General features: G+C 33.5%; 1 protein-coding gene across 1 annotated transcript in view; it reads left to right on the top strand.

Annotated features, from left to right (window-relative positions):
- ADAM2 (ADAM metallopeptidase domain 2) overlaps nt 1-26,418 on the top strand; it is a 145,127-nt gene that overhangs the window by 116,227 nt on the left and 2,482 nt on the right. The window contains exons 17-19 of the mRNA XM_041751306.1: nt 2,764-2,947; nt 23,172-23,249; nt 23,482-23,594. Coding sequence (XP_041607240.1) covers nt 2,764-2,947; nt 23,172-23,249; nt 23,482-23,594 — 375 coding nt within the window. The remainder of the gene's footprint in view (nt 1-2,763; nt 2,948-23,171; nt 23,250-23,481; nt 23,595-26,418) is intronic.

Below are 26,418 nucleotides of genomic sequence, written 5' to 3' on the forward strand. Positions count from 1 at the left end.
TTGCTTTTGTTTCACTTGCCTCAGGAGCCATATCTAGTTAGAAGTTGCTGTGACCAATGTCATAGAGGTCATTGCCTGTGTTCTCTAAGATTTTGATATTCCTTGCCTCACATTTAGGTTTTTCATCCATTTTGAATTTATTTCTGTGTATGGTGTAAGAAAGTGGTCCAAAAATATTGTTTCATTGTTCTGCATGTTGCTATCCAGTTTTCCTAACACCATTTGCTGGAAAAGACTCTTTTTCCCACTGGATATTCTTTCCTGCTTTGTTGAAGATTAATTGACCATGTAGTTGTGGTTTCATTTGTGGGTTTTCTATTCTATTCTGTTTATCTATGTGTCTGTTTTTATACCAGAGCTATATTTTCTTTGGGATATACCTTGAAGTCCAGAACTGTGATGCTTCTGGCTTTGCTTTCTTCTTTCAAGTTTGCTTATAGGTTATTCAAGGCCTTTTGTGGTTCCATGCAAATTTTAGGATTGCTTGTTCCCTCTCTGTAAAAAATGGTGGTACTTTGATAAGGACTGCTTTGAATGTGTAGATTGTTTTGGGTAATATGGACATTTTAACAGTATTTGTTCTTCCAATCCATAAGTATGGAATGGAATGTTTTTCCATTTCATTGTGACTTCTTCAAATTCTTTCATTAGTGTTTTATAGTTTTCAGATTACAGATCTTTTACCTCTTTGTTTAGGTTTATTCCTAGGTATGTTTTGATTTTTGGTGCAATTATAAAAGGTATCAGTTCTTTCTTTTTTCTTTCTGCTTCATTATTGTTGTATAGAAATGTGACAGATTTCTCTACGTTGATTTTTGTGTCCTGTGACTTTACTTAATTTGTGTATGTGATATAGTATCATGTTATCTGAAAATAGTGAAACTTTGTTTTCTTTCTTGCAATTTGGATGCCTTTCTTTGTCTTTTTCTTTTCCTTCCTTCCTTCCTTTTTTTTTTCTTTTTGTGTGTGTCTGATTGCTGTGTTTGGGCTTCTTGGACTATGTTAAATAGCAATGTTGAGATTGGACATCCCTGTCCTGACTATATGGAAAAAAAAAAAACCTCAGTTTTTCCTCATTGAAGAGGATATTACCTGTGGGTTTTTCATAATTGATTATGTTGAGGTATGTTCCCTCTAACCCTACTTTATTGAGGATTTTTATCATGAATGGATGTTGTAGTTTGTTGAATGCTTTTTCTGCAACTCTTGAAATGATTATATGGTTCTATTCCTTTCTTTCATTAATGTGTTTTGCATTGATTTCTCGCTTTCTGTAAATTTTAGGTAGAATTACTTTTTTCTTTATGCATTTTATAGATTTTATCATATGAGCCACATGGCATTGCACTTTTCTTTGTACTTGGGGAGTACATTTATATTCTAGGCAAATTTAAAGTTTTCACTGGTGTTACTTCCTGTCAGTCTTTTTCAGTTCTCTCTAGCACATGCATGTAGCCTCCCTGTCAGGAGGGATGTGATATAAGGAGAATTTATCACTACCCTTTATGGAGCTATTATTTTCAAGATCATGTCTTTAATTTCTGTCTGATATGTCACCCTGAAATGGTTATTTTGACAAATTTGCCCAGTTTTATATCTGTTTTGGGGGTAGGTGATTTAAATATATCTTCTCTTTCATAGCCTCCTCATTTAGATTTATCTGCACAATTTTCTTGATTCTGTGTCTAACTTATCACAAAATCTAGCACTGATCCATGATAGATACTGTCATCTAACTAAGTATAAAAAGAGACTTCCTTGGGGATCCCTGGGTGGCTCAGCAATTTGGCGCCTGCCTTCCGCCCAGGGCATAATCCTGGAGTCCTGGGATCGAGTCCCACATCGGGATCCCTGCATGGTGCTTGCTTCTCCCTCTCTCTCCCTGCCTCTGTCTCTCTCTGTCTCAAAAAAAATAAATAAAAAAAAAGAAAAAGAAAAAAGAGAGACTTCCTTAATCTGGTAAAGCTATATACATTTTGTACTTCTACAAGCTTCCATCTAGGATAAATTCCCTTCAGTGTAAAGAACTTGGTTTACATTTTCTTTAGTCCAGGACTGCTGGTGACAAATTTTCTTAATTATTATCTGAAAATGCTATATTTCATTTTGAAAGATTTTTTTCTCTGTATATAGAATGGGAAAACACTTTGTTTATTTTTTGAATCTGTCATTCAATAATCTTCTGGTTTCCATTGTTTCTCTTGGAAAGTCAATTTTAAATTTTATTATTGCCCTTTGCTTTTAATACTTTTTTGTATTCTGGTTACTTTTACCAGTTTTTCTGTGGTTTATAGACTATCTTTATGATGAATCTTCATGGCTATATTTTAATATTTATTAATGAATAATGCTTTTTGAATATGGGTCTCAATGTTTTGTCTTTTTGGGACTAATAATTCTGATATTAGGTATTCTGTTTGAAAAACTGGAAAGAAAATCCAATGAGATTCATAATTAGATGAACTTTTACCAATTTTTTAAAATGGAATAAGCTTGGAATTACTTATCTTTAAAAATCAAAAAAAGAGTAAAGGAATTATTACCAAAAAAGTGATCAGGCTGAGAATAATTAAAAATTATTAAAATATTGAGTTATTTTTAACAATGCAGGCAAGGCCTTTATACTTTTTGTCATTTTACAATTAATTCGCATGCATCTCTTTGGAAGCCTTCAATGCTTTACCTAAATCATTTTACTTTTTAAATGATATTCTAATATTTCTTTTTATTAAAATAATGATTTCATTTATTTGTAAATTATAGGGATCTGCCATGTGGAAAATTAATATGTGAATATAGAGGAGAAGAAATAATTAATATTCCAAATGCCACTGCTATTTATGCCAAAATAAATGGACGCCTCTGTGTTGCAGTGGATTTTCCACATGATTTTACTGATGGCAATAAGATGTGGGTAAAAGAAGGAACTGTTTGTGGTCTTAATAAGGTACGTATGACAATAAATTCCTAGTATTTTATACTTTATTTTCAAATGCATGTTCAATATTTTTTTCATAACTAAGTGCACATTTGATTTCAAAAATAAAAAACTTTAAGAATAAGAAAAAAACTTAAATCTGCATTCACACACATTACTTTGCTATGAACATTTTATTGGCTATTCATACTTTTTTTCATGGAAATTATGTATATTCACTGAACTGAGAATCATACTGTTTATTCACTGTATTTTATTAACCTGTCTCATATTACATAGAGAGTACCAATGCCATGAATTTATCTTTTCCTATAATTGTTTAAAATACCTGTTAAAATAATATATAGTCATTTTTGCAATGAAAATAATGAAGATAAAGAGACTAAAGCAAAATCTTTCAAAGGCACACACCTGAGATGTAACCACTCTATTTTCATGAGCCTTCCAACAACTCTTAATTTATATACTCATTTACATAAATATAGAATATTTATTATAATAACTATATTTTGTATACACAATACTTGAATTTTTATTGAAGTATAGATGACATACAACATTACATTAGTTTCAGGTGTAAAACAGTGATTTTTGGAAAGCCTATACATTAAGCTATGCTCACAACAAGGTAGTTACCATTTATCACCATTCCTGTTTCTCTCACTGTCCTTCACTCATTTGGCCACCTTCTCTCTACCCTGCCTTGGCAACCATCAATTTGTTCTCTGTATTTATAGGTCTGCTTCTGCTATTTTTATTATTTGTTTGTTTGTTTCTTAGATTCCATATATCAAGTAAATCATATGGTATTTGTCTTTTTCTGCCTTAGTTATTTCACTTAGCATAATATCCTCTAGGTCCATTCATGTTGTCACCAATGGCAAGATCTCATTATCTTTTATGACAAATACTCTCTCTCTTCCTCTCTCTATATATTATATAATTAATGATAATATATTATTATATATTATATAATTAATAATAATATATATTATTATATATAATAACTCTTGTTATTTCTTATTTTTATTTAGCTATTATATATAATATATTATATATAATACATATTTTATTATATATAATGTATATATTGGTGTATGTTATATTTATTATATATAAAGTATATATAGATTATTTATTTATTATATATATTATATAATATATATTATATATGTAATAACTTGTTATTTCTTATTTTTTTAAAAGATTTTATTTATTCATGAGAGACACACAGAGAGAGAGAGACAGAGTCATAGGCAGAGGCAGAGGGAGAAGCAGGCTCCATGCAGGAAGCCTGAGGAGGGATCTTGGGTCTCCAGGATCATGCCCTGAGCTGAAGGCAAATGCCCAACTGCTGAGCCACCCAGGTGCCCCTCTTAGTTTTTGAAACTAGTCATTCTGACAGGTGTGATGTGATATCTCACTGTGGCTTTGATTTGCATTTCCCTGACGATTAGTGATGTTGAGCGTCTTTTCATGTGTGTCTTGGCCATCTGTTCAGACTTTTATATACAGAGAACAAATTTGTTGCGGTTGCCATAGAGGAGGTGGTTTGGGGGATGCATGAAATGGATACAGTGGATTAAGAGGTACAAAATTCTAGTTATAAAATAAATGTGATGGAGATAAAAAGTACAAGATGGAGGCAGAGGACACTTGGGTGGCTCAGTCAGTTGAGCATCAGACTCTTTGTTTCAGCTCAGGTCATGATCTCATGGGTAGTGAAATCAAGCCTCATGTTGGGATCCATGCTCAGTTAGGAGTCTACTTGAAGATTCTCTCCCTCTGCCCTTCCCCCAACTCATATACCCTCTCTCTCTCCTTCAAATAAATAAGTAAATAAGTAAATAAATATATATATTTATATATATATTAAAAGTACAGCATAGGGAATATAGTTAATAATACTATAATAACATTGTTTGTCACAGATTTTTTTTTTTGGTCACAGATGTTTTTAATCTTACTGTGTTGAACATTGAATAATACATAGAACTATCAAATTAATATGTTGTACACCTGAGACTAATAAAACATTGTATGTTAATTATATTCAATAAGGATATATATATTAACATATTACCTGATAATTATGGAAATATTTGCCATACAATTAATGTCCTATTATAACCTAGCTTTACTAATGTTTATTTTAAAAATTAGTAAGTAAAAAAGTATCTAAAACTTGTCACCCCAAATTCTCACAAAAACTCATTTTTAAAACTTTGTAATAAGTTTTAATTTCATAAAATTTACTTTACAAAATATTTCCTAAATTATTGCCTAAACTGTCTTGTATTTTTAACTCTCCATTATTTCTAAGCAGCCAAACATAGGATATCATGAATTAGGAATTGCACAAGACCCACCAAGAATGACTTAAACAGTTGATGGCTTATTCTGTCCCATTATTTAAAAAGTAGGGGAGATTGGTTATCCAGAAGAGTTAATGGGTTTCATATCATCAATGATCTAGATTCAGTCTAATTTTCAGCTATAGATCCTGTAACAGTGATACTCTTCCTGGTGTTTTCAAGATGATTGATGGAACTCCAACTATCTCCACATTTTAAGAATGATTTTTGGAAATAGCTAAAGTGTAAAAAGAATGCATGTCATTTTTATTCACCACAGTTAGTAAACAGAATGAGGAATATTTGGTAGTCACTACTCTGCCACAGTATTTGTGATTAAGGTGATGCTTTATTAAATAAGACATCTGTGTCAGCAGATTTAAACCATTATACTATTCATCATTAAATAAGCAATAGATATAATGTTGGAAAAGTTTCTGTTTCAAGGTAGGGAGGATACAGGTGCTGGGCAGAGATTATGGGAGATATTATCCAAATGGTATCTGCAAGATTTTTGGCTTCATTTATATCATATATTTCTACCAGCAAAAAGATAAGCTAGCTTCATGTTAGTGTTCTAATAAATCATTTTGGTATTCTGAAAATTAGAGTATCATTGTTTTTTACATGCTTCATATATAAATGTTCATTTGAATTATAATGGATTCATCATCACAAGAAATTTTATAATTCTTTTTGTTTACAAAGAAATAGCAGGAGAGGGCAGCCCCAGTGGAGCAGCGGTTTAGCGCCGCCTGCAGCCCGGGGCGTGATCCTGGAGACCTTGGATGGAGTTCTACGTCGGGCTCTCTGCATGGAGCCTGCTTCTCCCTCTGCTTGTGTCTCTGCCTCTCTTTCTCATTCTGTGTGTGTCTCTATGAATAAATAAATACAATCTTAAAAAAAAAGAAATAGCAGGAGATATTGAATCCTAAACATATTGTTTCAATTTTCAGACATTAGTGACTAAGTATGAGAAATAGTACATGTTACTACCTACTGTGCACAGTTAATCTTAAAGGGAATCTAACACGGATTTGCTAAGATCTGTATTTAAGTCTTGATCTTGAAATTCAAACAAAAATGATAAGCACAAAACCTAATATGAAAATGTTCTCTCAAAAGAAATAAGCACAGGAGCACCTAAGTGGCTCAGTTGGTTAAATGTCTGCTTTCAACTGGTCATGATCCTGGGGTCCTGGGATTGAGCTCCACATTGGACTTCCTTCTCAACAGAGGGTCTGCTTCTCTCTCTCCCTGATCCTGTTTTCTTTAACTATCTCTCGAATAAATAAATAAAATATTTTTTAAAAAAAGAAACCAGCACAGATAGTCTATTACAATATTTAAGGAAGATCAGAGTAGAAAATATTGTATGATTCTGAGGGAGAAACTGAAAGAGTTATAAAAGAATATGGTGGAAACAAGAAATTCCTGACAATTGCCATCATTTTTACTGCTACTGTGGCTAGCTATAAGGGAAGACAGGAATAAGACAGCACTAAAAATAGAAATGATAATTATGAGCACTGCTATACATTGGTTTTATTTGTTTTTCCTTGAGTAAAAATGTAAAACATTACAGTATGAGAAAAATCTCTACAGTGTGGGCAGGGTGATTTTTATTTGTCTCTTCCTACAGAATGGAAAACAAGAGTTGATTTCATGTTCCTAAAACATAAACTTTTTGCATGCTCACATAAAGGATTAAAACCCTGAAGATATACACAAGTCAGTATATCATACTACTGATGGTAATGAAATAGATTGTTGGAAGTCACCTGGCTGGGTCTGAAAAATCACACTGGTTGACTGTGCTGAATAAAACTCCAGGCATAATCAATTTTAATGGACAAAAATGCATAACATTTAAAATAGTACTCCTAAAAAAATAAATAAAGAAAAATAAAATGGTACTCCTTTAGGATGCCCTTTTCTTATTTTCAAATAGGTTTTATTATAAGGAATGAATGTTAATTTTTTAAAAAAACATTTATCTGGATTGATTTGACTTATCTCACATTTTATTTACATGTAATCACTTTATAGTGTGTATTAAATAAATATTCTGTTTTTCCTCCACCCTTTCAACTGTGGAAAATAATTCAATTTGTTTAGACTGTATATTCCCCAAATACTAACAAACAATATACCATCTTTTAGGGTGCCCTTGGCTGCTGTGAATAGTAGTATATACTGTTCTCACAGTTTAGTGATTATACCTACTATCTTAGTTTTTAAAACACTGTGTATAAAATACATACAATTTTTTGTGGTAAAATATGTATAGCATAAATTTTACCCTCTTAATCATTTTCAAATGTGCAGTTCAGAAACATAAGTACATTCACATTGTTGTTGCAGCCACTATCACTATCTCCAGATAATTTTTATTATAAATTGAAACATTGAAACTTTCTACACATTAAACTATAACTCCCCAATGAGCCTTCCCCACAATGCTTGGTAATCACTATTCTACTTTCTGTCTCTAAATTTGAATAGTCTAGGTACCTAATCCAAGTGGAATCATACAGTATTTAACCTTTTGAGTCTGATTTATTTCACCTGATAATATGTTTTCAAATTCACCCATTTTATTACTATACCAAAATTTCATTCCTTTTTCAGTCTGAATAATATTCCATTGCCTGTTTATACCATAAATTGCTTATCCGTCTATCTGTAAATGGCCATTTGTTTTGTTTTTCTTCTGGCTATTGTAAGTAGGGTTGTTACCACTATCAGTGTACAAGTCTGTTCAGGTCACTGTTTCCAACTGTTTTGATTCTATATCTAAAGGCATTCTGGATCATATTGCATTCTGTTTAATTTCTGAGGAACTCCCATACTATTTTCTACTACTTTACATTTCTGCCACCAGTGCAAAAGGGTTACAGTAGCTTCACATCCTCATCAACATTTGTTCTTTTTTGCATGTAGCTGTTCAGTTCTTCTACCACTATTTATTGAAGAGACTGTCTTTTTCCCATTTTCATATCCTTGCCTCCTTTGTTGAAGATTAATGGACCATACAGTCATGGGTTTATTTCTGGGCATTCTGTTCCATTGATCTATGTGTCTATTTTTGTGCCAGTGCCATACTGTTTTAATTACTACAGCTTTGTGATATATCTTGAAATCCAGGATTATGATAACTCCAGTGTTGTTTTTGCTTTACATTTAAAAAAATTTGTTTTAATTTTTACTTTTAAAAAATATTTATTATTTATTTATTCATGAGAGACATACAGAGAGAGGTAGAGACATAGGCAGAAGGAGAAGCAGGATCCCTGAGGGGAGCCCAATGCGGGAGCCCATCCTAGGACCCTGGGATCATGACCTGAGCCAAAGGCAGATGCTCAAACACTAAGCCACCAAGGTGCCCCAAGATCTATTTTTTGAATAAAAGAAGTTACATAGGCAGAATATATTAGAATTGGGTTATAGGGTGAGTGAATGAGATGGAGTCCTATGGGAACTAGGAACAATGAAGACTCAGAGGTAGGAAATGATAAAGCTTCTTCACAAAACAGGGATCAATCCTATTGGTTTCTTTCATATGTATGTAAACTTGGAATAGTGTCAGGAGATAAAGATAATAAGATTGGTGGGTTTTTGAGAGATTTAAGGGGCTTGGCTTTTGTTTCTACTGAAGATTTTGAACAGGAAAATATTAATAAGAGTATAGTGTACTTTACACATCTTAAAAAGGTACTTCAAATTAACCTGGCAATGTGAACGTAAGAATTAATTTTGGGGAAAAATTAGGAGTTTGTTTCAATAGTAATAGTGATGCAATAGTAATTCAAGGTTAAAAACAATAGGAATCTACATCTCAAAACAAAATACAAATGCTTAAAATACATCTGAAAGGTAATGTGTTTAACTCCAATAATCTAGGTAAATAAAGGAAAAATGTCCATAGTAGAGACTTTCTATATGGTCCATTTAAAAACAAGTGGGGCACCTGAAAAAATGAATAAATAAAATCTTTTATTTAAAAATGGGTCTTATTGATGATATAACTTTTTAAAAACCCAAAGTGGGCTCAGACTCAGGACGCCAAGATCAAGGGTTACATGCTCTACCAACTAAGCCAGTCAGTGCCCCTTACTGACTTTCCTGTAAAATCTCATCTCCACCTAGAAAGCAAAGTGAGTTTTCCTTATCATTGGCCTTAATGGTCAAATATTTGTCTAATTATGGTTAAATAGAACATGAGTATAGTGGATAATGTTTATCGCATATTTATTGTGGGCCTCACTCTTTATATTTGTTATTTCTTTTAATCCTCTCAATTCTAAGAGGTAAGTACTGCTATTAGAAGAAGCTAACACTTAAGGAGGTTATTTCTGTGCATCAAAACACACAGCTGTCAAGCAAATGCAATGTGACTAGAACCCAGATCCATCTGATATCAAAGCCTTGTTATTAACTACAACACCAATATTTCCCAAACCTGCTTGGTCCTTAAGAATCACCTGAAGCTCTACTCACAAAAACAGATTCCCAGGCACCATCTCAGACCTAAGGACTCAAATCTCCAGAGGTTATAGTTTTGTTTTTCTTTTTAAAGATTGCCTTGGCTCGGAACATCTGGGTGGCTCAGTGGTTGAGCATCTGCCTTTGGCTCAGGGCATGATCCTGGAGTTCTAGGATCAGGTCCCATATCAGGCTCCTGCGTGGAGCCTGCTTCTCCTCCCTCTGCATATATCTCTGCCTCTCTCTGTGTCTCTCATGAATAAATAAATAAAATCTTAAAAAAAAAAAAAGATTGCTTTGGCTTTTTGGAGTCTTATGTGGCTCCATACAAATTTAGCATTATTTGTTCTAGTTCTGTGAAAAATCCTGTTGGTCTTTTATTTTTTATTTTTTGTTTTTAGAGAGAGAGATTGTGAGTGGTAAGGGATAAAGGAAGAAGGAGAGAGAATCCTAAGCCAACTCCACTCTAAGCAGAGAGCCTGACCTAGGGCTCAATTTCATGATCCTGAGAGCATGACCTGAGCCCAAATCAAGAGTCAATCACTTAGCCAGCTGGGTCATCCAAGTAGCCCAATGCTGTTGATATTTTGATAGGGATTGCATTAAATCTGTAGATTGCCTTAGATTGTAATGACATTTTAACTATATTTGTTCTCCCAACCCATGAGCACAGAATATCTTTCTATTTGTTTCAACTTCAATTTCTTTCATCGTTGTTTTATAGTTTTCAGAATATAATTCTTTCACCTCCTTCAGGTTTATTACAAGGTATTATTTTTGATATAATGTAAAGGTGTTTTTTTCTTAATTTCTTTTTTTGTTAATTCATTATCAGTGTATAAAATGCAATGGATTTCTATATATTAACTTTTTATCCTGTGACCTTACTGAATTCATTTATCAGTTTTGTAGGTTTTTGATGGATTATTTATAGTTTTCTGTATATAGTATTATGTTATCTGCAGATAGTAAAAGTTTTACTTCTTCCTTACTAATTTTATTTATTTTTGTTGTCTGATTGCTGTGGCTAGGACTTCTAGTACTACATTGAATAAAAGTAGGGAGAGTGGATATTTTTGTATTGCTTAAATCATAGAGAGAAAAGCTGTCACCTTTTATCTGTTGAGGATGGTATTAGCTGTGGGTTTTTCATATACAGCCTTTGTTATCTTGAGGTATGTTTCCTCTAAACCTTCTCTGTTGAGGGTTTTTATTATTAATGTATGCTGTACTTTGCCACGTGCTTTTTTTACATCAATTGAAATGATCATATGGTTTCTATGCTTTCTTTTACTGATGTGATATATCACGTTGACTGAGTTGTGAATATTGAGCCACTCTTGCATTCTGGGAATAAATCCTACTTTATTGTGGTGAATGATTTTTAAAAATATAGAGTTAGATTCAGTTTGTTAACATTTTGTTGAGGATTTTTGCAGCTATGTTCATCAGAGATATTGACTTGTAGTTTTCTCTATCTCTCTATCTATCTTTTTGGAGTGTCTTTATCTGGTTTGGTTATCAGGGTAATGCTGACCTCATAGAATGGATTTGAAAATTCCCCCCCCCCCCTTTTTTAGAATAGTTTGAGAAGAATAAGTATTAACCCATCTTTAAATGTTTGGTAGAATTCCTCTGTGAGGTCCTGAAATTTTTTTAAAAAGTATTTATTTATTTGAGAGAGAGAGCACAAGCATGAGCAGAGGAGGAGCAGAGGGAGAGGGAGAAGCAGACTTCCCACTGAGCAGAGAGCCTGACACAGGACTTAATCTTGAAATCCCGAGATCATGATCTGAACTGAAGGCAGGTGCTTGACTGACTGTACCACCCAGGTGCCCCTGGTCCTGAACTTTTGTATTATTATTATTATTATTATTAATTATTATTATTATTTTATTATTACTGATAAGTAATAATGAGTCTGGATAAAGTTTTATCAATTTTATTGGTATTTTCAAAGAATCAGCTTCTGGTTTCACTGATCTTTTTCACTTTTTTAGTTACTATTTCATTTTTTCAGCTCTAATTTTTATTGTATTTTTTTTTTCTTCTACTGGTTTGGAATTTTGTTTGTTTTCTTTGGCTTGTTTAGGTGTAAGATTCGATTGTTTGTTTTTTTATTTTTCTTGCTTCTTAAGGTAGGCTTATATTGCTACAAACTTTCTTCTTAGAATAGCTTATGCTACATCCCAAAGATTTTGGACCATGTGTTTTCATTTGTATATATCTATGTATTTTTAAATTTACTCTTTGATTTCTTAGTTGACCCATTCATTGTTAAGTTGCATGTTATTTAACCTCCATGTATTTGTGTTCCGTCCAGATTTTTCTTGCGGTTAATTCCTGGTTTCGTAGCATTGTAGTCAGAAAAGATGAAAGATAAATAGTATGACTTTGATCTTTTGGAATTTGTTGATATTTGTTTTGTTCCTATATATAATATATTCTGGACAATGTTTTAATTGTCTTGAAAAAGATGTGTATTCTGCTGTTTTAAGATGGAATGTTCTGAATATATCTGTTAGATCCCTCTGATCCAATGTGCCACTCAAAAGCCATTGTTTCCTTGTTGATTTTCTGTTTGGATGATCTATCTATTGATGTAAGTGAAATGTTACTGTCTCCTACTATTGTTGTATTACTATTGATTACTTTATGTTTGTTATTAACTGATTTACATATTTGAATTCTCCCATGATAGTTGCATAAATATTTATAATTACTTTCTCTTCTTGTTGGATTGTTCCCTTTATGATTATATAGTGTTCTTCTTTGTGTCTTGTTTTAAAATTTTATTTTGTCTAATATAAGTATTGTTACTGTGGCTTTCTTTTCACTTCCATTTTTATAATATAAATATTATAAAATATATATATTATATTATATCCATTTTTTCACTTTCAATCTGCTTTGGTCTTTAGGTCTGCAATGAGTCTCTTATAGGCAGCATATAGAAGAGTTGTGCTTTTTTATCCATTCTGTCACTTTATATCTTTTTTAAAAAATTTATTTTAGAGAAAGAGAGAAAATTAAGGGAGAGAGAGTGAGTGGAGGTGGTGGGGAGGAACAGAGGGGGAGAATCCTGAAGCATACTCCTTACTGAGCAAGGAACCTGGCATGGGGCCCCATCCTGACCCCAAGACCATGCATGACCTGAGCTGAAATGGAGTTTGATGTTCAACCAAGAGCCACCAAGATGCCCCCCACATCTTTTGATTAAACATTTAGTCCATTTACATTCAAAATAATTGCTGGTATGTACTTATTACCATTTTGTTACTTGTATAATGGCCGTTTTTGTATTTCTTCGCTGTTCCCTCTCTTGCTTTCTTCTTTTGTGATATATTTGGATTCTTTTTTATTTTTTGCAGGTCTGTTACTGGTTTTTGATTGGTGGTAACCATTACATTTGTATATAGCATCCTCTGCATATAACAATCTATATTAAGTTGATGGTTGCTTAAGTTTGAACTCATTATTTAATATCTCTAAACTTATATATACAGTATCATCCTTTACATCTTTTTAAGGATGATGATTTTGGTGAATCCCTTGACTCATTTTTATAGATATACTTATTTTTATTGCTTTTGTGCTTCCTATTTTTTCTCCTACTTATGGTTTTCCCTTTCCACTCAAAGAATCCCCTTTAACACTTCTCATAGGATTAGTTTAGTGTCATTAATTCCTTTAATTTTTGTTTATCTGGGAAACTCTTTATCTCTCCTTCTATTCTGAATGATAGGTCTGCTGGATCGAATGTTTGTGGTCACAGCCTTTTTTCTTCAGTTTTGAATATATCATGCCACTCTTCTCTGGCCTGCAAAGTTTCTGCTGAATAATCAACTGATAGTCTTATGGGATTTCTTTTATACATAACCATTTTCTTTTCTCTTGCTCCTTTTAAAATTATCTTTATCACTCCTTTTTGCCATTTTAATTACCATGTCTTTTGGTGTGGACCTTCTCAGAATGATTTGGTGGGGACCACTTATACCTACTGGGTCTGGAGTTTTGTTCCCTTTCCTAGATTCTGGAAGTTGTCTACCATTATTTCTTCAAATAAATTTTCTACTGCCTTTTCTCTCTCCTCTGAGATCCCATAATGCAAATGTAATTATACTTTTAGATGTTGCCCAGTTCCCTATTTTCATTTGTTATTATTTTTTTTCTCTCTTATTCACTTGATCGCTTTACATTACTCTTTTCTCCAGGTTGCAGATCCATTCTTCTCCTTCCTATAGTCTACTATTCTGTCTAGTGCATTTTTCATTTCAGTTATTGAATTCTTCATCTCTGATTTATTTTTTGTTTTCTAACTCTTTGTTAAGGGTCTAACTGATGTCCTCCACTCTTTTTTTCAAGTCCAGTAAGTATCTTTATGATTATTAATTTAAATTCTCTTTCAGACATATTACTTCTCTCCATTTCATCTACGTGTCTTGCTGTGATTTTTGTCCCATTCTTTCATTTGGGAAATATTCCTCTGTCTTCTCATATTTGTCTACCTCTCTGTTTCTATGTGTTAGGAAAGGAAGCTAGATGTCCTTCTCTAGAAGGTAGTGGCTTTACAAAGAAAAGGTCCTATAATGCCCTGCAGTGCAATGTCCCCTGTTTACCAGAATCTAGTGCATCAAGGGTATCTCCTTTGTTTGTTGTATGCACCTACTATTATGGTTAAGCTGGTTTTGCCTTCAATTCAGTCACCTGCCTTAGTTCTCTTTGCCTGTATGGGCAGAATTTGGTCCCTGTGCTGTCAGGAGGCAAATCTGGGGCTATCTTGGACTTGAGTTGGGTCATACCAGGAGTTTCCCAGAGATATGTTAGCATCAAATTGCAGGACACTTTCCCTGTGTTGTCCCCTGAGAAGCTTGGTGGGCAGGGCCTGCAGTCAGACCAGATGCCTTCTTCTCTCCCCAGAGCTGGACTCACTTTGGAGTGGCACTGGCCCCTGTTGGGACAGCTTGCACACTGCCAGGCTTGTGGTACCACTTTGGATGGGCTCTGATCAAGGGAATATTGAGGGGACAAGTTTGCAGGGTAACTCAGGAGCAAGGTGTGCAGTGTCAGGAACTATGGGAAGAAACCTGGCATAAGATTTGGCTGGAAAGGGCATGTCTGCAGTAGAATACTGGGGCAGAGTGGCCTTTTAGCAAACTAGTGTTTTGCTGCATTGTTTCCCACAAGTGTCTGTATATCTAGGGTGTGGGGCAAAGGAGGGAAATGGTATCTCAAAGATCCCTCCACTCCAGCTCAGGCTCTGAGATTAGTAAATAAATATCCCCCTTGTATAACCCAGGTGTTTTTAAAACTGCTTTCTATGCTCCATCTCCTTCTACACTGTTTGTTGTGCCTTCTCCTTAAGGGCTGGGACTCAAATTCCTCTCACCTTTCAAAGGCTCTCCCAGAGCCAAGCCCAGTGATTTTTAAAGTTCCAGGTATTAAGCCCCACTGATTGTAAACTCTTATGAAGTTATGCTCTCTGGTTTTTAAAGCCAAATATTATGGGGATTTGTCTTTCTCATATGAATCTCCCATGCCTGAGCTTTCTGGTGTGAGGGTCTGTTTCTTCTCTCCACACCTGAGATGTCTCTCCTTCCTGTGGTCAGTCTCACAGGGCTGTTTAGCTCTGGTCCATATCTCTGTCCTTCATACCTTCTCTGAGATGGTCTCTTCTTTACATTTCGAATGTGGAAAGTCTGTTCTGCTGATCTTTGGATCATTTTCTGGATTATTTATACTGAGTTATTTAGTTGTATCCATGGGATGCTGTGCACTTAGGATTCTCCAACTCTGTCATCTTCCCTGGAAGTATAGCTGTATGTTCTTTATAGATAGTCCTTACTATATTGAGGGAGTTTTCTTCTATTCCTAATTTGTTTTTTTTTATAATTTTAAAAAATGTTAAATTTTGTCATTTTTTCTGCTTCAATGGAGATAATTGTGTGATTTTTTCCCTTTTAGTCCTTTAATGTGGTATATTACATTAATTTTTGTATGTTGAGTCATTCTCACATTACATGAATTATTCCCACTTGGCCATAATACAGAATTTTTTTAACATTCTGTTGAATTCTGTTTACTTGTGTTTTGTTGTGGACATTGCATTAATATTCATAATATTTGGTTGTAATTTTCCATTATTATTGTGTCCTTGGCTCTTATATTAGGGTAATTCTGGCCTCATAGAATGCATCTGGGTGTATGCCCTCTTGTATTTGTTGGAAGAGTTTGACAAAAATACATCTAACTCTTCTGTAAATATTTGGTAAAATTCACCAGTGAAGCTATCTGGTCCAGGAATTTTCTTTGTTTCAAGGATTTTGATTACTGATTTAATCTATTTATGAGTTATAGGTCTAGTCAGACTTTCTATGTCTTTGTGATTCAGTGTTGGTAGATGGGGGTGTTCCTAAAAATGTGTTCATTTTATTATCTTTGTTTTAAAAGATTTTATTTATTTATTCATGAGACACACACACACACACACACACAGACAGACAGACAGACAGACAGAAACACACAGAGAGAAGCAGCGTTCACACAGGGAGCCTGATGTGGGACTCAATCCTGGGACTCCAGGATCAAGATCTGGGCCGAAGGCAGCGCTAAACCGCTGAGCCATCCAGGGATCCCCCATTTTGTTATCTTATTCAAATGTTGGCTTTCAGTTTTTGATCATATAAAGCTTGTTATTTCTGTAAAATTGATAGCAATGTCCCATCTTCATTTGTAATTTAATTATTTGAAAATTATTTATTTTAGTCTTCCTAGGTAAAAGTTTTTTTCAATTTTATTGGTCTTTTTTTTTCTCTAAATTTTCTTTTGTTTCTGTTCTATTCTTTATTATTTTCTTCCTTCTGTTATCTCTAGGTTTGTTTATTCATTCATTTATTGATTGATTGATAGTGCAAGTTCAAGTTGTTGATTTAAAATACTTTTTAATTTTTAACATGCTGATTTATAGTTAAAAATGACTGTCAACAGCATTTTTCTGCATCTCACAGATTTGGTGTATTGCATTTTTAATTTGTTTGAGAATAATTTATAATTTCCCTTGTGTCCTTTGTTGACCATTTTTTAATTAAATGTAATAATTTCCCTATATTTTTAAATTTTCCAGTGTTCCTTCTGCTTTTAATTTGTAGTTTTACTTTACTCTAACTAGAAAAGGTACTTTGTACGATTTTAGTCTAAATTTACTGACTCATTTTGTAATTAACATATGGCCTAATATAAGCAATGTTCATGTGCAGTTGAGACAAATGTTATCTGCTGTTGTCAGGCAATGTTCTATATGCCTTTTAAATCCAATTGGTAGATAGTGTTGTTCAAATCCTCTGTTTTCTTATTGATCTTCTTTTCAAAGGGATATTCAAAGGGATATTAAAGGCCATTATTATTGTAGAGCTGTCTATTTCCCCAGCAGTTCTCTCTGTGCCATATATTTTGGAGCTCTGATGTTTGGTATATACATGTCTATAATTTGTATGTTTTCTGATTAATTTGATAACTTATTAATCTAGAACATTAATCTAGAACTTTTTTTATTGTAATGGTTGATTTAAGATCTATGTTGTCTGGGCAGCCTGGGTGGCTCAGCAGTTTAGTGCCTGCCTTCAGCCCAGGGCATGATCCTGGAGATCCTGGAGTGAGTCCCACATCAGGCCCCCTGCATGGAGCCTGCTTCTCCCTCTGTCTGTGTCTCTGCCTCTCTCTCTCTGTGTCTCTCATGAATAAATAAATAAAAATCTTTTTAAAAAAATATCTATTTTGTCTGATATTATAGCCATTTCCATTCCCTTTTGTTACTATTTGCATGGAATATATTTTTCCATCCTTTCAATGTATTTGTGTCATTGGCTATTAAGTGAGTTTCTTGCATAGAAAGTCTCTTTAAGCATATTTTGAGCAGTGTTTTCCCATTCTGCCAATTCATGGAGTTTGAGTGGGAAATTTAATCCATTAACATTAATGTAATTACTGATAGAGAAGGACTTTCTTTTACCTTTGTTGTTGTTGTTGTTGGTATTTTTATAATAGCTTTTTGAATCTCATTTCCCCATTACCACTTTCACTCTTGTTTAGTTCATATTTTGTAGTGACATGTTTTGATTCTCTTCTTACTTCCTTTTGTGTATATTTTATAAATATTTTCTTTGTGGTTACCATGGAATTATATATATCTTCCTAAAGTTACAACAATCTGATTTGAATTGATACCAAATTAACTTCAAGTACATACAAACCTCCACTCTTTTACAGTTTTTCCTTCCACACTTGTTTTTGATTTCAAAATTATATTTTATATACTTTATATACATTAAAATAGATTCATAATTATTTAATTTTATGCATTTATATTTTAAAGTCACAGAAATTTTCAAATTTGAGTTATTTTTTTAAGATTTTATTTATTCACGAGAGACACACAGAGAGCAGCAGAGACACAGGCAAAGGGAGAAGCAGGTTCTCTGCAGGGATCCCAATGTGGGACTTTATCCCAGGACACCTGGATCACAACCTGAGCTGGAGGCAGGCACTCAACCACAGAGCCACCCAGGCATCCCTCAAATTTGAGTTCTAAATGAAAATTACAATATTACTGTTTTTTATACTTTCACCATTTATTTAACTTTACCACAGACCTTTATTTCTCTAAAATCTAGTTACAGACTAGCAACCTTTTATTCCTCCTGTAGGACTCCCTTTAGTATTTTTTGTAGGCTAAATTTTATCATATTAAGTACCCTCAACTTTTTAAAGTTTGTTTCTTTTTAATTTGAGAAAGTATTAATTTCCCCCATCAAATTCAGGAGAGTTTTGTTGGATATAGAATTCTCAGTTGTCAGAGCTTTTTTTTCTCCATTTAGTACTTCCAATATATCAATCCACTGCCTTCTGGCCTCAAAGTTTTTCTGAATAACCTATTGTAATCTCATTTAGGATCCCTTGTACATGGTGATTACTTTTTCACTTGCAGTGTTTAAGATTCTCTTTTTTTCTTTGTCATTTGAATTTGATTGTAATGTGCTTTGGTATGAGCCTGTTTGCATTTGTCTTACCAGAGTTCACTGGATTCCTAGAATTTTTAGATCTATGTTATTCTTCAAACATGGGGCCATCATTTTTGGTTTTCAGCCATCATTTCTTCAAGTAATCTCCTTGCCCCCTTTTTTTCTCATCTACTTCAGAAACTCCCATAATATGTATTTGATTTGCCTAATGGTATTTCATAAGTCCCATTGGTTTTGTTCATTTTTCTTTGTTCTTTTTTCTTTCTAATACTTCAAAATGTAAAATACCTTATCATTGAATCACTGATTCTTTCTTCTGCCAACCAAAATTTGTTGTTGAACCCATATATTGAACTTTGAAATTTAGCTGTTGTATGTTTCAGTATCATAATTTTTGGATTGCTATTTATATTTGCTCTCTCTGTTGATATTTTTATTTAATTCATGTGGAATTTTTTTGATTTTTGGTCATTTTCAATCCATGTTTTTATTTAGCTTTTCAGCATTTTTATTTTAACTATTTTAGAGGAGAGACTGCAAATGGTGGGAGGGCCAAAGGGAGAGGGAGAGAGAGAAATTTAAGCAAGCTCAATACTGAGCATGGAGCCCAGTGCAGGGCTTGATCTCATGACCATGAGATTATGACCTGAGCCTAAAACAAGAGTCAGATGCTCAACCAACTGAACCACCCAAGCAGCATTTTAGTATGGTTATTAAAATACCATTATATCACTTTGTTTTTTTCCTTTGAGTGGGACATGTTTTCCTATTTCTTTTTCTGCATTTTATTTATTTATTTATTTTTTACATTGGACTTTTGTAAAAACAGACACTTCTACTGTCTGTAGACTGGCTCTGTGTTAGGGCAGTTGGGGGATGCTCTGAGCCTTGCAATCAGCCTGAGAAGAGAGAGTGCTTGTGGTCTTTTCAGAACTTTTGTGATTATGCATCCTTCCTGGTCTTCCTTTTGGCTTTTTCCTTTTCTCACATACGCGAATGCTTTCAAATGTACTATTTTTCCAAACAGTCTCATACCAGCTTCTCCTTGGGTCTTAAATAGTCTATTGTGTGTTTTATGCATAATCTTTTGCCCCAGGTGCCTGTCTGAGAATCTTAGTCTCCTTGCAGCTTTCCTGAGCAGTGTTCATTGCTTCTCTCTATTTGAGATTCAAGTTAGGTGAAGCAGAGACCAGTCCTTCAGGCAGCTCCTAGAAATATTATAATATTAAAAACTAGGTTTCCACTGCTCCCTTCAGTTCAAAGGAAATAATTGTGACCTCAGCAGTTTCCTCCTCCAGACCAAGACTGTGCCATGTTGGGGAAGGGGTGGGGAAAATTTGATCAAACATCCCACTCATTTTTCCACCATTTTGAATGTGGCTATTTCTTGATTGGGCATTTTCTTGGTTGCTGTAGACCATTGAGTGTTTCTAGAGTTCCTATTGGTTATTTTAGCCAGCTTTTCTTCTTCTTTTAAAAAATATCTCCAAGGGAGAACAAGAACTTGAGACTTCTTAGTGCACCATTATATTAAGCAACTATCCAGATTATTTTTTCAGTATTTGGTAAAGTCTGCTTGTTATTCTGTCATTGGTGCAGGGTAAATATCATTTAAAGCCTATGTGCTTGGTCACTGATGGCCAGTGGGAATATTGGCTTCAGTTTCTGGTTAGTTTTGTGGAATCACAATGTCTCATATTTTGAGAACCTAAAAATAATGTTTATTTTATCTCTGGTATAGTCATGTGTTCTTTTTAAAGAATATGTGTACATAATTTATTTTATCCTCCATTTTAAGTTCTCTGTACAAGAAGATTTCAACAGAATCTTATTCTATCATAGTAAGAGAAATAGGAAACTGCATCATTTTCTTATCTACAGCCACATTTCTGAAAATCTATTTCAAAGACTTTAGTGAAAAAACATTGTTTTCTTTATGTTATTATTATATGGTGATAAAGAACTTCTGTGGTTTTGTAGCTAGCTCATCACTTCAGATAATATTTTTCTAGCCTTTCTGCATGGCACTACTGAAGTAAGCATGTTTAAGCAAAAAAATAAAATAAAATAAAATCATTGCAGTAATAGATACCCATAATATCAACAATATCTTTTCAACTTTTTTCTTCTCTGGTTCAAAGAATTTATTTAATGGTTCTGAGAGTTAAGTTTATCTTCTTCTGGACAACAGCTCTGCAAATTACATATTTAACTTCTTTGCACAAGTGCTAATTAGATGTTAATGTGTCATTTATACAGAACACATATATCTCTAACTATAGCAACACTAGTCTGTAACCAGAGCTAGAAGTTTTATACTCTTACCATAACCCCTCAGAATAACCTGGCCATCCATTTAACATCAATATATATCCTTCTAAGTCTTAAACAGAGGTATGAGTTGGTTGCTACAATCATCAAACACCTTTAATGATATATTTTTCCACATTCAGTAATTTTTGCAAAACCTATTTGAGCAGATTCATTCTCTGGGTTTAAAAATTCACATATTATGGGAGTACCTGGATGGCTTAGTCAGTTAACCATCTGACCCTTGGTTTCAGCTCAGATCATGATCTCATGGCCTGATGTTGGACTCCGCATTGAGAGTGGAGTTTTCTTTCTTGTCCTACCCCCTCCCCCACCCATTCTCTCTCTAAAATAAACAAATAGATCAAGTCTTTATAAATAGTATATTTTGATCATATATTTTCAAGAGGAAAGAATTCCAAACAAATATTGGCGATATTATTTAGAAAACATTTTTAGAAAAACTATTTCCAATTATATGTTCACCATATCTTGCAGAACCTTTCTATGAGGGCAGTAAATTTTAAATTTTTTTAAAAATATGAAGCATAGTTGAAAGAAATTTCAAAAAATAATTGCTGCACTTTTGAGTTTTCTGCTTAGCTTTCTCTACCTCAATCGATTGTACCACCACCAAAGTGTTAGATAAGCCAGGAAACTTAGTGTCATTGATCTGTCTCCCTTTTCGTTCTCTATATAAAATTCATAATTATAATTAAACTTAAATGATTTAAATTTCTAAATTATATCTCAAATACAACCACAGATTTTCACTACACCACAGCCACTCAGTTTCACTCTATGGTTATCATTTTCTTGGACTACTGTAATGGTATCCTACATTTTCTCTTGCCCTTTCCATCCTCTTTTAAAAACCTACTTTTATCAGCTTTCCACCTTCCAATAAAATCTCTAAATATAATCAGTTGCTTGTAGGTTATAGGCCTACTTTCAGCTTACACAGTCCTGCCATAACAATTTCTATCACATCATACCTGCCCTTTTACAAATAAATTTTGTATTGTATTTCTGTATCTCTCACTGCATATGAACAATATGAGAATTTTTTTTGTTGTTCACTGGTGTGTTTTTAGGGTAGGCACATTGTAGGACTCAAATATATAGTGATTTAATGATTGAATGGCTATTCTCTGTGTAACAGCTGCACTGCTATTAATATTTCTCAAATTTTTATACTATCTTTCAATATAGGGTCATTTTAAATATTTCTTTTCCTATAAGTACTTTGTGTTTCATTTCTATTCTTTTTTTAAAAAGATTTATTTACTTTAGGGGGGAAGAGGTACAGGGAGAGAGAAACTCAAGCAGACTCCACACTGAGCATGAAGCCTGATGCAGGCTTGTCTCAGGACCCTGAGATCAGGCCTGAGCTGAAACCAAGAGTCAGAAGCTTAACCAACTGTGCCACCCAGGCATTCTTCATTTCTATTCTTTTTTTGTTCTTTTTTTATTCATGAGAGAGAGAGAGAGAGAGAGGCAGAGACACAGGAGGAGGGAGAAGCAGGCTCCATGCCGGGAGCCCTACACAGGACTCGATCCCGGGACTCCAGGATCACGCCCTGGGCCAAAGGCAGGCGCCAAACTGCTGAGCAACCCAGGGATCCCCTCTCATTTCTATTCTTGACTAAGTCTTGTTCAATATCCAGGTTTGATAAGAAAATTATGATACATGTGATATATGATATGAGAACATATGATATGAGAACAGTCTCACATATCAGATAAATTGCCTGTACTTTAATCTTTCATAAGACTATTTTTTCATTATAGTATTTATGACATATTTATCTCCACTTTATTTATTTGATGTCTGTACTTTTTAACCCGGTATAAGAAGGGAAGATACTTTTGTTGTTTTCTTTACTATCAGATAATCAGAGTCTCATCTAGTGCTGGAAACATAGTAGCCCTATAAATTAATCACTTAGTATATTTCACTTATTGCTAAATGAATATCCTTATATAAGAATATATAGAATTCTTTTAGTAAAATGTCAAATACAAATGTTATTTCAGTTAATTTACTTTGGCTTATTTTCCTTTTAGGTTTGTAAGAACCACGAATGTGTAGATGCTGGGTACTTGGATTATGATTGTACTCCAGGAAAATGCAATGAACGGGGTGTAAGTACCAGTAATATGATGGGAGAATAAAACTCATTGAGAATAATCCTAGAAAGCAAACATATAACTAAACACACACACACACACACACACACACACACACACATTTATATATTCATAAACCATGTAAAAAGATTGGCCTTATCTGACCTAAGTATTATTTTAAAATTCTGCTGGAACACAAATAATTATAGCTACCTATCTCATAAGGTGATATTTTTCCTGGTTTCAGATATGCAATAATAGAAAGAACTGTCATTGTAACCCTTCATATTTGCCTCCTAATTGCCAAAATACTGATGATGCATGGATTGGTGGGAGTGTTGACAGTGGCAATTTTCCACCTCCACTTGGCCAAGTCAGTTCTGGTAAGTATTAAGAGCAAATTGAAAACATAATTAAAACAACATTTTAATTTATTAAATTTAATAAAATAAAATTTTATTTGCCTACCAATCTATATTTAGATTATGTATGGACATCAAATAATAAAACATATAAAACTAGTTTATGTTTTACCATAGAGAATAATATAACATACATAACATATATCCTAAATAAGATATATCAGTAAAGGCCCAGGCAGGGAAATAGAAATCATTTTAGTATTTCACACAGAAGATATTCAATATAAGGCTAACACATAATGGCAGAGTTGAAAGCCAATCAGAGAATCTTGAGGCAACAGGGGGATCCACTACTACTTCTTAGGGCTAAAAGGACAATGAAAGGAGGCACTATTACTAGAACCAGAATCTGAGGCACCTTCATGACATGTAACTATGGTCAGGGCCACATATCAGGATCTAAGTCACAGGGAGAGTACTGCCCAGCAGAAGTTGGAGCTGTAGAGCACGTGCAGCCACTATGGGAGATGGTGCAGAGATTGGGGAATAAATATCTTTAATATTTCTGACCTATTCTGACCCTGCAAATGTTAGCCAGTTATTCCTATTAGCCAATTATAAGTAGAAGTTTGAAGTAGTTTCCTACATTTCTTTTTTTCCATGAGGGATGGGTTTTAGAATAATGCAGTATATCCAATGATGCTTAGGGCCAAACTCTATATAAAAACCTAAATTAACAGATAATTAAAGCATATTTTGGGGTAGCCCCAGTGACACAGCAGTTTAGCACCACCTACAGCCCAGGGCATGATCCTGGAGACCCTGGATCGAGTCCCACGTCAGGCTCTCTGCATGGTGCCTGCTTAAGTCTCTGCCTCTTTCTCTCTCTCTCTCTCTCTCTCTCTGCGTCTCTATGAATAAATAAATAAAATCTTTTAAAAAAAAAGCATATTTTGAGCACACACATATCATTCCAGGTTGACCTTACAATGTAATTGATCAATAACATGTATAGAAGTGAGATTCTGACTGGGTCTTTTAGAATACTAATTCTTGGAACTCTCATTATTAGAACACTCATTGTGCTGAAAATCATCTTCCTTGTTTGAAATCTGATTACACTGAGACATGAAAATGCAAAATCCTCAAATTCATGCCACACAAAATGAACAAAATTAAATGGTTGTTTTAAATTACTACATTTGGGAGAAGTTTCCTACACATCTTTCTCTCTCTCTCTCTCATATCCATAAAAAATATATATTTATATATATAATATAGAAAACAATATGGTAATCAGATGGTGTATTTATATAAAAAGAATCTAAGACATGTGGCATTAGCTTTGGACCTGAATGGTGCACAGAACATAAAAAGACCTCTAGGAAACTGTTGAAGACATTTATTATGTGTTGGAATTGTCTTGAGAATACTGTTGGTGAGCAATCCAAAGACAATTCAAAAACATGTTATTAGAAGTTGGAGAAATAAGACATTTATTATGAAATGGTAAATAGTTTAAATCACTGCAGCCTGTGGTAAAGTGGAAAATAAAATTCCTTGGTTCTGGTCAGCAAGGTTTCCAGGTAGATTGTAAAGATTTCCAGTAGGTGATTATAAGTAATCTATGATAAAACATGAGAAGAGAATAATAACTAATGAAGAAACAAAACAGATGAACATTGGGGGAGGGGGGAAATTAAAGGAAGGCAAACCATATGAGAGTTTCTTTTTAAAAAGAGATTCTTAACTAGAGAAAACAAACAGGGTTCTGGAGGGGCGGTGGGTGGGACATGGACTAAATGGGTGATGGTTATTAAGAGGGCACTTGTGTTGAGCACTTGATGTGATAATGAATCACTAAATTCTACTCCTGAAACTGCCATTATACTATATGTTAACTAACTAGACTTTAAATGAAAATTTGAACCAAACAGAAGTCTGTAGTATTGCTATATAATAGCAGCTGTAACTGGAAATCAAAATCAGTACCATTTAGGACACTATTAAAATATAAATTTTAGAAATAAATTTAACAAAATATATATAATACCTTTACACTGAAACTAAAACAGAAATGTAGACAGATGTTAAACAAAAATAATTGGAGAAATATGCCATGTTTACCCATTGGAAGGTTTATTATTGTTAAGATGTCAAGTCTCACAAAATTTATAGATTGAAAAACCCAATCATAAAGGCATGCAACTTTTTATATATTAACAATTTGATTCTACAGTATTTGCCAAAGTGCTCAGAATAGCCAAAAAAAATTCCTGAAAAAGAACAACAAAGAAAGACACCTTAGTCTATTGCCCTTATATTGAATATACTATGTTATAGATTTAGCATATAGTTACACTAATGGAGACAATGTGGCATTGGTAAATGATAGATATACAGTTAGATCAATGGAATGGAATAGGGAGGCAGAAATATACCCATTGTTATATGGTTAATCAATTTTTCAAGAAAAATACAGATAGTTCCATGAAGAAGGAAAATTAGTTCAAAACATTCTTCTGTAATAATTGAATATTCACATAAGATCAAATGACCCTTAAAATCTCAACTCATTTAACAATTTATATGAAATAAATCATAAATCTGAACATAAATGAAAACTATATATACCTTCTTGAAAGAAGCAGAGAAATACCCACACGATGTTGGAATAAGCAATTTTTATATCTGTACTATTCATTTTATTTAACATAAAGTAAATTTTATTAGATAAGATGTGATGATACACATCAATGCAATAAGAGAAAAGTACTTTGGACCTCAGGAAAATTTTATAACATTCACAGCAGTATCTCTTA

Source organism: Vulpes lagopus, chromosome 4 (assembly GCF_018345385.1).
Source record: "Vulpes lagopus strain Blue_001 chromosome 4, ASM1834538v1, whole genome shotgun sequence".
Taxonomy (NCBI): Eukaryota; Metazoa; Chordata; class Mammalia; order Carnivora; family Canidae; genus Vulpes; species Vulpes lagopus.